At 30.6% G+C, this 14,907-nt stretch overlaps 3 protein-coding genes across 3 annotated transcripts; 2 read left to right on the forward strand and 1 right to left on the reverse strand.

The window, feature by feature from the left end:
* Positions 1–3,088: 3,088 nt before the first annotated feature.
* Positions 3,089–4,381, forward strand: LOC137924305 (fatty acid-binding protein 1-like). The gene is made up of 4 exons (XM_068767695.1): positions 3,089–3,206; positions 3,622–3,791; positions 3,978–4,088; positions 4,274–4,381. Exons 1-4 carry the CDS (start codon positions 3,137–3,139, stop codon positions 4,331–4,333), a joined length of 411 nt encoding a protein of 136 aa, XP_068623796.1. The 5' UTR covers positions 3,089–3,136; the 3' UTR covers positions 4,334–4,381.
* Positions 4,382–7,925: 3,544 nt separating this feature from the next.
* LOC137924376 (fatty acid-binding protein 1-like) lies at positions 7,926–9,069 on the forward strand. The gene is made up of 4 exons (XM_068767770.1): positions 7,926–8,032; positions 8,418–8,587; positions 8,672–8,782; positions 8,964–9,069. Exons 1-4 carry the CDS (start codon positions 7,963–7,965, stop codon positions 9,021–9,023), a joined length of 411 nt encoding a protein of 136 aa, XP_068623871.1. The 5' UTR covers positions 7,926–7,962; the 3' UTR covers positions 9,024–9,069.
* Positions 9,070–10,781: 1,712 nt separating this feature from the next.
* On the reverse strand, positions 10,782–12,336 carry LOC137924360 (fatty acid-binding protein 2-like). The gene is made up of 4 exons (XM_068767756.1): positions 12,238–12,336; positions 11,541–11,710; positions 11,253–11,363; positions 10,782–10,872 (listed from the first exon to the last, which is right to left on the reverse strand). Exons 1-4 carry the CDS (start codon positions 12,305–12,307, stop codon positions 10,813–10,815), a joined length of 411 nt encoding a protein of 136 aa, XP_068623857.1. The 5' UTR covers positions 12,308–12,336; the 3' UTR covers positions 10,782–10,812.
* Positions 12,337–14,907: the final 2,571 nt, after the last annotated feature.

The following is a 14,907-nucleotide window of genomic DNA, read 5'->3' on the forward strand; positions in this document are numbered from 1 at the left end:
CGATTTACAAACCTGGTGTGCAAATAGAAGACCTTTTGTAAATTGGCAAAACTTGACAGGCAACTTGAGTTGCCCATCATTCATCATCAGGTCACCCTGTTGATCATATCACCTATTGTTCGATAATGGCTTAAAAATATAAAGCATATGATATCTTTATCGTCGCAACAATCATCCTCTAGAATACAGTATTCTAAATTAAGAAAAAAATGTCCTTTACTTATGGGAAGACGTTAGTTATTATAATTTATTTGTATCCTCCTAAGTTATCCAATTAGCAAATTTGATATGAGTATAAGCGTCATTTAGGAAACGGTAGGCGCAAAAGTAGTCATCCGAAGATCATAGGATGACCACTAATCTTCTCATTGAGGGAACCGAACCTAAACTTAAATTAGTTAGGCATGTTGGTGATTCGAATGTTAAAAGGTTACATATGCGACCACACGGACATCGCTTCCTTATGTTCAAAGATCGAAGTATTTTAAGTTGAATGAATTTTACCATGTAGTATCTTGTATAAATAAATTAGATGACAATTTTACCGGCGGACATTGAGTCTTTATTTTATAATGGTCCATCCATTTTACGTTCGAATTTGAATTGCGACATTTATTATTTGATTAACATAGACGGTGAACCTGTTTTGGACCAATTCTATTTTACAGGAGTGCATTAGGTAAAATGGTTTGCACATACGACAATATTATAAACTTCTAAATTTTAAAAGGGTTATAATAATTGGGGCTTCCAAAATTTTCGGTTTAAATATTTTATCCATAAATGCCTGGGGCAGGCCTGTGTCCAGCACTGGATGTCTTTTAGCTGAAATGATAATAATTAAACATTAGTTAGTGAAATAATCTATACATTTACCGTTTTAAATCTTTAACAAATATGACCTATAATAGGTTGGTAGACTGTAGACCGTGAGATTGGTGTCCATTTCTGTCCCCTATATATATCAACCGTTTGTAATACTTAACGGAGTTATATTCATATATCTATATACTAAATTCAACTAGTAAGTCAACAGTGAAATGCAATTTATTTACTCTTCATCCGTTTAGCACAATTTGTAAACATTGTGGTAAAGAAAAACGTTTATGAGGAAAAATTACCTAATTACGAAATAATTAAAAGAAGACATCACTTCAGTAATTTCATTGCAAGTAAGAACTTCTTATTATTGGATTTGATGTTATTTTTTAATTAAATACGGTGTGCATTTTATGTATGAATTATTAGTAAATGAATAAATACATTTCTATGTAAGTAAATGTATGTATTTCTCTATGATAACATTATATATCAGACTACAGTTGTGTGACATAAATTACCTAGAGTAGGAGAGCCGCCCATTCTCTTTTACTATGTTATTATTTTATATATTGTTGTAAAGACTATGACATATATAAATAAATAACTTCAGTTTGTAAGCCACACATCTGATGACTAGTATTTAATTTATTTTTATCGATTGTTTCACACCTTGATTAGTGTTACTAATCCAAGCTTTGCGATGAGCAAGCGCCGCTGCGTAGCTGTCTCCTGTCATATCGAATTCACGATACCACAGCGCTATTGCATCGTGCTACGTAGAAGCGTCATTGACCGTTATTTCAACTAGAATTCTATATTTTTTCTAGTGCTTGAATTTTTTTTGCTTGCCATACTGAACCAGTAAGGATGTTTTCAATTTATTGCAGTGAATTATAAAATTTGTCGTCTTACTACAACTACTACATCTTAGTACGGTACTTAATTTAACATTTCAGCCATAGAGTATCTACTGCCGGACATAGGCCTTCTAGGTTTCGAATAGGACTAGTTAAAAGCGGCCGATTTTCAGCGTTATTAGCTTAAGACATTTTTCAATTATTATAGATAACAATTCGTCATACTATTGCCGTAATCTTTTTCAATACTACGCTCGGACGTAATATAAAATTGATTTAGGAAACAGTAGATTGATATATATTTTATTTCAATTGAATCATAGTACAATTTTGTACAATATATAAGGTATAATATTACATAGGTGATCTTCGTAATTTGCTTAATACTTTTTGATACTTTGTATTATTTTCTTTAGCTCAACTACCTTCATTAGACGATGTGGCCTGACGTGAGCCGAATTTATGATTAGATATTCAAACATCATAAATCATTTATTACCATTTATCACTATATGCATCATCCCAAACACATTGTTTCCATTATTGAACCAACCTATCTCATTTTTATTCGGTCTTAGATTTCAATTAAATTAAGTCCGTAATATAATATCTATTTTAATGATAATGATTGTTATTATTTTTTACTAGTTTAAGTTACTGTTCTGTACAAACAATTTTTTTCATAACCTCCTCATGAATGCAGTTGTTATCGTCTAATGTCAAGTTGTAAGTTAATAATTTTTGTTAATTTTTCTGAAGAATTTGATTTCTTTAACTGGAAAGGATGCTTTTCCATATTCTATCTCGGTAAATTTAGCTACAATTTCGAACATTGATTTGGCATAAATTCTTGATTTAAAATTAAAAATATTTTTATTGGTACAGGAATTTACTTCGTCTATATCTATATCTTTATCTTAGAACTGTGCAACCCAACAAGGGTCACAATCTCGGGGCTTCGGAAGCTTCTAAATAGTTAAAGAACCCTTGGTGATAAAGTTGTAATAAAGTAAATTAATAATACTAGAAAAAAACACGGGAATGAAATCGACTTGCACTTTGAAAATTTTAACGATTTGCCGAAGTAAACCCCTACCAAACATCCGATAACTGTGCTGGCAAAGAGGAGACCGCTTAGAATCTAAGTCTTTTAATTTCCAAGCTTTTTAATTGGTGGAATGCACAGAGCATCACTATGAAATTATTTTAAAGGAAAATAGGACAAAAAAAAAGTAGCTTTTGTTAACAGAGTAATGAATCACTATAGCGATTAGTAATGTCATTTATTTTAAAATAACGCATTACGTATGACCTGTTTATCACGAACTTCCACGCATACTTTTTAAAATTAAATGAAATGCATTATCTATCTTCTACGCTTAGTATAAATACAGATTTTCAATGAATCTTCGCCAGTCGTGCAGCACTCGAAGCTTCAGCAAGAACAATTTTTGAAAATGTATTTTTTGGGAAAATCTTACGTACACGAAAAAGATGAAAATTTCGAAGATTTCATCGAGACTTTAGGTAATTTCGAAATGATCGGGTTCTTATTTTTACGATAACTTCTTGTGTCAGACTAATTAAATTTTACTTTGCATTGAAAACTTGTGTAAATATTAAATGTTTAACATGTTTTTCCAATACTATCTAAATTGAAAAGACGAGTTCGTCTTGATAATTTTAAATATTTTCGATAGATGGTATGCACAAGTATTTTTATGGGAGCTTTCTCTTGTATAACCTTGTGTTGTCTATTATTTTTGACACTAAAAATAGAATTTGTTTTAATATTTACAAGAGAATTCGTTCTCTTGGAACATTTTAATATAACTAAAATAATTTGTCTAAATTGATTTCCGTTTTTTGTTTTACGTTATGTTGTTCGTAAAATATTTAATGAAAATAAAGGGCGTTATTATGAATCCCGTATTTGTTTCAGGTATGCCAATAGAACGCGCTGCATTTTATAAGTCGAAGTTCCAACCCGTACATAAAGTGGAAAGAAACGGTGACGTGTTCACGTTGTCCGCCGTCTGCCCCGATGAGACTAAACAGGTCTCTTTTAAGATCGGAGAGGAGTTTGAAGAAAAGATATCTCCGATACACGTTGTAAGTGTCGACATTATGATATTATTTGTCATCAGGTTTTTTTTTTATTATGTTTTGTTTGAGCATTTTGCAAACGTATTTCGTAATATTTCAGAATAAAAATCCAATTATCGCTAAGTGTCCTACAAACTAATTAATTCATGTAATTTAATAAAAAACGTTTAATAAAACTTTAACTGATTTCAGGCCAAGACAACATTTACACTCGAAGGCAACACCCTTAATCAAGTGCAAAAATTCCCGCACGGCTGCGATGTGACGTACAAAAGAGAGTACTTCGTTGATAAGTTAATAACGGTGAGATGTTTTCTTTAATAATGAATTTATTTTATTTTATATTAGCCTGTGTAAAATTGTGTTCAACATAGTACAGAATGTTAACAGATATAATTAATAGTTCATTTAAGCTTCCAGATTCTGTCAAACATCAAAATTATGACCAATACGATGCTGTGATGATCAAATGATCTATTGTTTTTCAGACGCTGACAACCAACAAATGGAACGGAAAAGCTGTGAGATATTATAAATTGAAAGCCTAAGTTGTAGTGTGCAACCTATCTCAATAATAAAGTAGTTTTATAAATATTCGGTAGTCATTTCATTTAAGTTTACAAATTGAACCACGGTTTAAATGACTGTAGATATTAATAAATCTTAAATATATGAATGTAATAGATAACTATAATAATGATATGTTTTGCTAAAATACCAGTAAGAAGCTCTCAACGTTAAAAACAATATCTCGTTTTGGAACGCTATTGGTTTAGAATTATCATGGCACACACTTGATAGTACCTTGAATTAAAGTATAATGCTTAATACACTACTGTAGAAGTAGATAAAAATAGACAGACTACTGTGCGTAGAAGCATGTAGTAGTCTATTTGAAAGATAAATGAGTAAGAGTCTTCTAGTAAACTCTTACTCATTTATCATAAAAGTATTGGTTACCTTAATTTTAATTATTCTTCTACCAACTGTAGCAGAGCATAATTCGTATAAAGACAGTTAAATGAAAACAGAATTGGTCGATAAGAGAACAAAATTGCAGTAGTAACATTACACGAACTAGGCATGGTGCCAAATGCAATTTTTTAAATACTTTATACGCTTGCTTATAGTCGAGTGATTCTGTATTGGCCTATAAATCACGTAGAAGTGTTCTGGTGTAAAATGCGATCAATGTAGTGAAGGAATTAAATTAATAAATTGTGTCCGAAAGCAAAATATCTTCCATTATTTATATTAAAACAACATTGATAGGAAATTTAGGTCACATAGAGTCTATAGTATACTAGGGGTGGCTAAACTGCGGCTCGCGAGCCATATGCGGTTCTTTGAACGATTATTTTTGGCTCCGATTGATTGTCGAATTATTTCATATTTAAATTTATATTACCTATGTCTGCTCCTGGGAAATCGAAACAAATTACTGGTGTGAATAATTATCATTACTCCACCGTAAAATTAGCGAAATCTAAATACCGATTATATTTAATTAACCGGTATCTTAAATACTATTAGCAGTGCTGTCATATACGTGCGCCATTATATCTAATTTCAATACACATATTTTGTACTTTTGTTAAAACAATTTCAAGTATTATTATTGTAAAAAAATATTCTATTGCATGTTTTCAATGTGTATTCAATTGCGGCTTGCAAAATTTTTTAAATATCGAAAAATTACTCGCACATCAAAGAGCTTGGCCACCCTTGATATAGACTATAAAAGACCCACTGGCAATCATTAAAATGATAATTAAAAAAAAACAATAAATGTGAATGCTTCTTACACGGTACGGAAAGCGGGGTTGTGAACAAATGTTATTAAGTAAAATTTAATTGTTTTTATTCGTCCCTGAAACATTCAATAATTTTTGCTGCGAAGTATTTTACTATTATAAAAGTGCATGAATATGACGAGACAATTTTGAGTTAGCTTCATATATTTTTATGTTTTTTATTTTTATCAAATCTGACGTTATTGTCTTCGCAAGTCGGTTTCCATACAAATATAACTATTAAAGTTTAATGAATTACCGTAATGTAGTATTTACTTTTTAAATATAATTAGGATAGAAAATAAGAAAAGTTTTTTTTTGTAACGGATCAGTGAAGTTAGCGTACAACTTCAGCGATCATTGCATTCGAGAATTTTACAATTGCAAGGTCCCATAATTTGCTTTCAAGTTTTCATAATTTACCAACGTTTTACATATGTTCTAAAGTGTCACGAAATTGCGCTCTTTTTATTATTAATACTGTACTAGAACACTCGTTATATATATTATATAATACAAAACATTTTTTTAATCAAAATATGAATCCGTTAAGTATTGGAAACGGGAGACACGTATTTCAAGTATTATGCTTCAAGTCAAGTATTTATGCTTATTATCGTGAATGAAAAATTGGCACCTGTTTCAGGATGCCTACTAAATAACCTATACTAAGTGTAAATAATAAATAAATACACCTAGACTGTAGTATTTGAGGATAGGATATTATATTACGTTATAAATGTTAAGGGAATGTGGGATAAAAAAGTTTAAAACATAATGCTAATAAAACGATAACTAAAAAAATTATTGCCTCAAAAATAATCCTTGTCCCCATCTAGATAAGGGTGGTATGTGAGGATCCCAATAACGGTGGCTATCAAAAAACCCGTACTAAGCGCGACAGAATTTTTTTCACGTTAAATGATCCTTTTCTTATAGCAAAGTAAACGTCTCATGAAGTAAGTAGTCACCTTTGAATTAATTCATTGATTATCGGTTAGTTTAATTAAATAGAAGATCACCAATAATGATAAATGGTAACGCTGCAACGAGGGCAGATTGACTGAAGTTCAAATGTTGTAAATGGAGCTGAATTGGCTATCTGCTCTATAGGAACCCCCACCAAATACTTTGGCCAGTTCTAGATAAAGGGAGCGCAAAAGTAGTTATCCTAAGCAGTCCTGGCAACGAACGATAATTCCAGAGATAGACGTGAAGGGAGTTAAAACGCGGGGCTCGAGAATGATCTTGATGGCGACCAATTGTGAACTGCCCTGTCTGGTGTTTCCCGGATGGGGCAGAGGGAGTGCATGATAATCCACAAAAAATATAAATTAAGTCAAAGTACGCCAATATATTAATTTAATAAAGGCTAGGTATACACGTCGAGTTTGATTTAAGACTTGAAACAATACAACAGAAAACCTCTAGTTTTTCTACTTTTGAAATGTGAAAATGTGAAAATTTATTAATAAATGAATGTCTATAAATAAATAAATATTAAATATTTAAAAAAAATAAGGATATTGATCTTTATTTTTTACACAATACAACAGCGACAGTGCGTTGTGCTATAAAACGTCATACGATGTAATTGTATTAAGAACTATTAAACGTCATAAAAATTGATTGACGTGACATTGGCATTGGGTCAATGGCCCCTGCTATTATCATATATTTTGTTCATCGCCGCGACGATTTTAAAATTTTCTTCCACCGGTTTTTCACGAAAAAAAAGTAATTAAGTTATACGATTGTTATTTGACAAAATTATGTCTATCCTAGAACGGTGCTTTGGCATACGGGAAGAATTCATTAAAGTTATTTTTGTAGGAGACTTCACATGCTCCTATGTTGTTAAAGAGCCCTCGGTGATGTTGGTCGAAAAAAAATCGTTTTGTACTTTTATTATGTATGTTACATATTGTATAGTAATTCGAAAATAACTCAAAAACGGATATCTAGTACCACGGTTTATATATTTGAAAAGGTTTCCATAGTGAACCCCTACCGAACTTCTGATTACTGCGTTCGCAGAGACGAGACCGCTAAATTTAAATTATTGTAACTGCCTCAATGCCGTTAAAAATGAATGCATCAGCATGTCTACGACTTCACTTTAAAGTAAAATAATAAAATAAATAATTACTTATTTAAAAATAATTACGAGACACAATCGCGGTTACTATGTTGTCATGTGTGATAAAAATAACGCATTACACATGACCTCTTTATCACGAATATCGCGTATACTATTTAAAATTAGATAAAATGCATCTCCGCGACAATACCTTCCAGACACTCGGTATAAATACAAATTTTCTTTGCGCTTTCACCAGTCGTGCGGCATCTGAAGATTCGGCAAGAACAATTTTGACAACAAAATGGCTTTTTTGGGAAAATCTTACGTACATGAAAAAGACGAAAATTTCGAAGATTTCATCGAAACTTTAGGTAAATTTTAAAGAGTTTTTATCGGGTTTTTAATTTATATATTATATGTAGCTCTGCGAATTTATTTTATTTTTTATATCACACTATTTGTATTCAGACTATATTTAAATGTTGCGTGTAATTTATATATTGAAAAGTTTCGCTAGGCGAATGAACAAATATCTCTAATATTTTTCCTAACTGAACTTGTTTAAAAGTTGTTTTTACGCAGAGTATTTTTATTGGTTATTTACTAGGGTTTTTGTTATGTTGGAACATTCTAGTGCATTAAAATAATATGTTTTAAACGATTTTTTTTCTTATAACCGTCTTATATAAGTTATTTTATCCGTAAAATATTTAGGAAACATATAGGATCGAATTTTGAATTCCGTACTTGTTGCAGATATGCCAATTGAACGCGCTGCATTTTATAAGTCAAAGTTCCAACCCGTACATACATTAGAAAGAAACGGCGACATATTCACGTTGTCCGCCGTCTGCCCCGATGAGACTAAACAGGTCTCTTTTAAGCTCGGAGAGGAGTTTGAAGAAAAGTTATCTCCGATACAAGTTGTAAGAGTCTACATTTTTTATTCAAATCGAACGCAGTAAGCTTGTGACTAGAGGCTTCGTGTTCTAAACTTACACTTATTTCAGGCCAAGACAATATTTACTCTTGACGGAAACACCCTTAATCAAGTGCAAAAATTCCCGCACGGCTGCGATGTCACGTACAAGAGAGAGTACTTTGATGATAAGTTAATAACGGTGAGATGTTTTCGTAAATAAAAAATATGTTTCCATTTGAACAAATTTGTGTAAAGTTAAGTTAATGAAAACAGTACAGATTGGTAACAACTGTAGCGGTTATTCAATCGTTTTTTACCGACAGTAATATTTAAGATACCCATTATGACAAACGGTGCTAAATGCTCTATTATATTTTCAGACACTGACAACCAACAAATGGAACGGAAAAGCCGTGAGATATTATAAATTAAAAGCCTAAGTTGTAGCGTGCAACTAATCAATATAATAAAGTGATTTTATAAATATTCGGTAGCCATTTCATTTAAATTTACAAACTGAACCCTATCCGGTTTACTATCCTATTGTTTCTAACTGGAATGACTGTAGATATGGAATAAATTTGTATGTATTAATGTATTAGAATACTATAAACATGATATGTTTAAGTTAAAATAACGGCAATAAGCTTGCTACTTTAAAAGAAATATATCGTTTGGGAACGTTATTAGTTTTCTATGAACATGGTACACACTTGACAGTACTTTTATATTTTCATATTCTGCCTTACACTCTCGTATATAAGTACTTAAGACTAGCTAAGCTATGCATGTAGAGCGGTTAGTAGGCTCTTACTCTTTTTAAAGTAAATATAATGCCATGGTATTCTTTATTTGAATTTTACACAAAACATTATTTTATTAAATTACTTTAATTAAATATGTTTTAATTATCGAAAAACATTATGTAATAAAACCAGCAAATCACATAGGATTATGATGAATACAAATTTTGTATTGGAGTGAAAAATATTTATGGTATTCCACTAGACAAGCTTTATATTAGGAAGATAATTTGGTGGAATACCATGCGCCTGGTGCCTTGCAACCTCACGGCGCCCATGCACTTTACGATCATGATGATAGGGACTGCATTTCTATGATACTTTCCATCGCCAAAAGATGAGCTCACTGCGTTCGAAAAGTCTGCACTCTTTGCAGGATGAAAGACTTTTTTAATTACTACAGACATATGAAACGTTACAGAGAACGATGAAAAATTTATTGAAAAGATTTAATTAAAAAATATAAAGTGTGCAACATTTTTTTCTCAGAATTTTTCGAATATCTCTCGCATGTCTCACCAGTTTGTAATACTTACCGGTTTTCTATTTATAAATATATATTAAAGTCAATTAGTAAGTCAGCAGTCAAATAAATTTTATTTACATATCTCATTTTCAGATTCATCATTTGTTAAAATTGAAGTAAAGGAGAATGTTCATTAGGAATAAAAATGTTTTTTCTGACACGGTTAACAATGATGAATTGTCATTTGAAATAACGTAAATTTTAAGTTTTTTAAAAAATATTTTTATTTCCATTTCTCTAGCAAGCTAGAACTTCATTTTCATAGATATGACGCTTTTTCGTTTATGTGGTGTATTCAAATAATTATGTATGTGTTATTAGTGAATAAATAAATTAATTTGCTTAAAAGTTAATGTTTGTTTATCTCTGTGATAACATTTTAAGTAAGAGTAAAGTTGTCTGCAATAAATTGCCTCAAGTAGAGCCGCGCATTGTCATTTACTACGTTATTAATTTTATATATTGGTAGAAAGACTGAAATTAATATATGAATAACTGAATATTTTTTAAGCCAGACATCTGATGACTAGTATTTTCATTTATTTTTATCGACTGTTTTATACTTTTATTCATGTTACTAAACCAAGCTTTTATATGTATATATATATATATATATTATATAAATATATATATATATACATATATATATATATATATATATATATATATATATATATATATATAGTATGACTTAAATTGCAATTATGTGATTTTAAACGCACAAAAGTTATAGTTAAGTTAGCTAGCTAAGTTCACTCTCATATTCGCTTAAATATGTCATGATTATAGTGTCCTTACACATTATTACATTACATTTAACATTGTGATAAAATTTGAACTTCAATAAAAGGAATCTCGAATATTTCTAAGAAATCTTTATTATAAGTGAAACATTACAACTTATGCTTTCAATTTATAATATCTCACAGCTTTTCCGTTCCACTTGTTAGTTGTCAGCGTCTGAAAAAATAATAGAGCTTTAACACGTTGTTTTAGTTTACATACAACATTACTGTTACAAATAGTTGAACACAACCAAGTACGGTTGAAAAAAGACAAATTTTTATCAACAGATTATACCGCTACGCTATATATTTTAAATTCTCGATATTTTGAGTATTTAACACTGCTAATATGACCTAGCGTCGTTGTATTAGAATCATCGTTAAATTTTGTAACTATTGTTGTTGGTCGATGTCTATGCAAAAATTAAATAAGTTTTATTTTCGAGAACTATTCGTGTAAATCTTAAAAATCATTATTCTTCAGTGTTTTCGAACAAAACTTACTCAAATTTGATTAAATTGTAACAAATCAATTATTTTAAAAAAATATCTCACTGTTATTAGCTTATCGTCGAAGTACTCCCTTTTGTACATTACATCGCAGCCGTGCGGGAATTTTTGCACTTGATTAAGGGTGTTCCCGTCGAGCGTAAATGTTGTTTTGGCCTGAAATCGTTGAAAGTTTTTTTAATGTAAACAGTTTATTGATTAATACGGCGCATAGTAATAAAGATACTTAAAGGCTGTTAAGCGTAATGTAATCGATTTTTGTGCTATGCTGTTGTGAAATTTATTTAACATTAAAAATAAAACGATTAATTATATATGAACAAAGGCACTCACAATGTGTTTCGGAGATAACTTTTCGTCAAATTCCTCTCCGATTTTAAAAGATACTTGTTTGTTCTCCCCGGGGCAGGTGGCAGATAATGTAAAAACATTTCCGTTTTTTTCCACTTTATGTATGGGTTTGAACTGTGACTTGTAAAACGCAGCGCGTTCTGATGGCAAACCTGCAAAACATATTTAATTCTAGAGCCTTTAACATCAAAACTCATAAAGTACGTAACATCACACTTAAATGCGATAGTTTTGCTATAATATTTTGCATATAAGTTCTTTAAAGCCTGTTCTCAAAATTGCAAACCAACTTCTCAAGACAGAGAAAACATTTGCTAAAAAACATCATGAACTTAAAGGAGTGAACAGCAAAAGTAACAAATAGCTTGAAAAAATATAAATAGTAAAAGATCTTCATTACCATATCTCTGGAATCATAGGAGACTTGAAATTTAAAAGGAATATTTCTTCCGCCGAGCAGGGGTCAGCTAAGCATATTACCAAAATTCACCCGTAATGGGTGGTAATGAGGTGTTCATTATGTATGCAAAGCGTACACAATTTGTATAAAACTATAATGTTTTTCGAAGGACCAATAAAATATTGAAATATTTATATTATTTACAAATTTAATGTTTATTAATGTAAATATATATATATATTATTAATACAGTAACATACAAAAATATTTATACATTACCTAAATTCTCGATGAAATTTTCGAAATTTTCATCCTTCTCGAGCACGTAGGATTTTCCCAAGAAGACCATTTTCAGATTTTGTTCTTACAAAAGCTTGAAGTGTCTTACGGGTAGCGAAGCTGCCCAGAGAATCTGAATTTATATGTAGCGTCCAGTAATTAGAGTCAGAAAGATAAAGTATTTATAGACCAATTATCCTCATAAATAATAAGCCACTGCACGGCATATAATGACAGGTTATATGTCGTTGAATATTTTGATTTAAATGACATTTGTTATCGCTTTGATTATTCAATAATTTCAAGAAGTTAATTGTGTCATATATTGTATCGCTACCAATAAATTTCACTTATAAGCAATGTTTACACAATTTCTGAATTTGCATTCTTACCTCTTTCAGTATAGCGATTGGATGCTCGTTAGGAGTTTAATCGGAGCTGTGGATTAATTTACCACGTTTCTTGGCAATGGCACCTGAAACTTTTGTACCATTTTCACCATTTTAGCCGCGGGACGGCTGTAGACAGAAATAGGTTTTTCTAATACAGTTATTATTTTTTTTTAGTTTGTGGTCCTCGTTTCTGGGGACCTTGCGTTCGCTCTTATCTAGGAAGGGACAGGGTTTTTTTAATTTAATATTTTTACTTCCTTTTATACATCACCTTACTCTCTTCTCTACAATCCACCGTTTCGCAATTACAACTTTTTCTTGTTCTAATTTCTTTAGCCTACTTTGTATATTATTTTTTTCCAAATTATAGACATTTTACATTTTTCTCTAATTTATTTTTGACATACTCTGTAATATAATAATATTTATATGACTTATGATCTGACTGTTTAGTTTTCACTCAGAGAAATGCGAGCGTCGTTCGTTGTAACTTATTAGAAAAGCGATATTGCCGACGTCTGTCTATCTCTCTGTTTAGATTTTTACATCCATTATTTTCTATAAAAAAAAGCTTTATTACATCTCAGATTTTCAGGCGAGATTTAAATACTCACAGTAGTGAAACATGCTCTTTACCTTCAGGTCTCAATGAGAAATTGACGGTCGCACAGTGAACCATGCCGAGGTCTATGTTCGAAACTTCTCTACGAATGAAAATAGCCTAACTTAACCCAGCGGATTGGTAAGATGAATTTTATGACAATAGTTAGTAAATTGCATCAATAACGATTTTTTTTTGTATATAATAGTCTAAATATACTAAATAATCTTTGGGCAGAAATTATAAGAGGCGACTCAGTGAAAAGTAAAATCCTCAGATAACGACAACAGTTATTTGATTCTCGAAACAAGCTTATCTTATCGAGAGAGGCGTAAATGAGTCAATGATAATTGTTATTATAAAAGACTTGGATTGGATCTGTAAATAAAGTGACGAAGTTTCATCCTTTTTATCGATAGATTTTCTTGGTTTATTTTATGATTAGAAAGAAACTAATACTTTAGAATCTCCTTTCATTGTTTTATACTTATAATACTTTGTTTTAATCATGTTAAAATGAGATAATGGTTCACAAATATTGTCTGTCTACAATGTAACAAATTATGTTGAATAGTTATCAACAACAGTGTTATTTTTATGCCAAAGGTTTACGTTTTATGTATTATTAGTATTTACTAGGTGTTCGATATTTACACTATGGCCTTATACGCGTAACCCTTTATATTAATTGACTTTATCAGCAAAGGAATCTGTTATGGTATCATTATTTTAATGGAAATTGAAGGTACACCTTAATGTACAACCTGGTGATAGATGTCAAGGATATGAGCCTTCCAATGGAGGGCTAATGATGTAGCGTGCATTCCGGATTTTGATGTTCGTGTTGGAAACATTAAAGAGACGGATTTGTCTACTTGATTCAACTTTTCGATTTTATAATAACATTTTTGTTAACTTTATCAATTATTATAACGATAAAGCGAACTGTATGTTAAATCGACTCTCATAACAATTAAAAATTAATTTCATAAACTATGACTCCGCATAATGGCATTCATCCTGCAGGATCCGCTTTGAGTTTGAGAAAGCTATGCAAAAGGGTTCCTTCTACAAAATGTTAAAACTTATCTATTAAAAAAATAGGGACCTTTGACAAGCTGTACAATGAAGAACCATCTATTACAAATTCAAAATAAGAGTTTTCGTAATTAAAACGATTATGTAACATTATTTTATTGTTGAGCAAACTAATCGTTTACAATTTGGAATTCATATTTATAAAACCTGAAAACTTCTTACAATTCTATTTTAAAGCATTTTTTGAACAATAACACATTATCCTACCAATCTTTTTTCTTTTGTAATATAACATATTAAATAAGGTTATTTTTTTAAAAATAAAACTTAAGCGACGTTTTTAGTTTCCAAGTTAACATTAATGCATAAATTATACAAATGGAATTTTATAAAAAATTATCAGCTGAGAAAAGATAGAAACGTCAGGTGCCTTTTACATTTTAGAGATAGCTGTATTGAAACTAAGCTGATGTCAATAACAACGCTGTAAAGATAATTGTGCTTATTGACATACGCCTAGACATAAAGACTATAGTGAAACTTTATCGGTAAATAGCCTTTACTATCACGGAATCAAGTGTATGCAACTGATAGATAAATTAAAAAAATTACGACTCTATATCGTATCTATCACGCTTT

Source organism: Battus philenor, unplaced genomic scaffold (genome assembly GCF_028537555.1).
Source record: "Battus philenor isolate CCGP_79_NKW_IND1 unplaced genomic scaffold, ilBatPhil1.0.hap1 SCAF_23, whole genome shotgun sequence".
NCBI lineage: Eukaryota > Metazoa > Arthropoda > Insecta > Lepidoptera > Papilionidae > Battus > Battus philenor.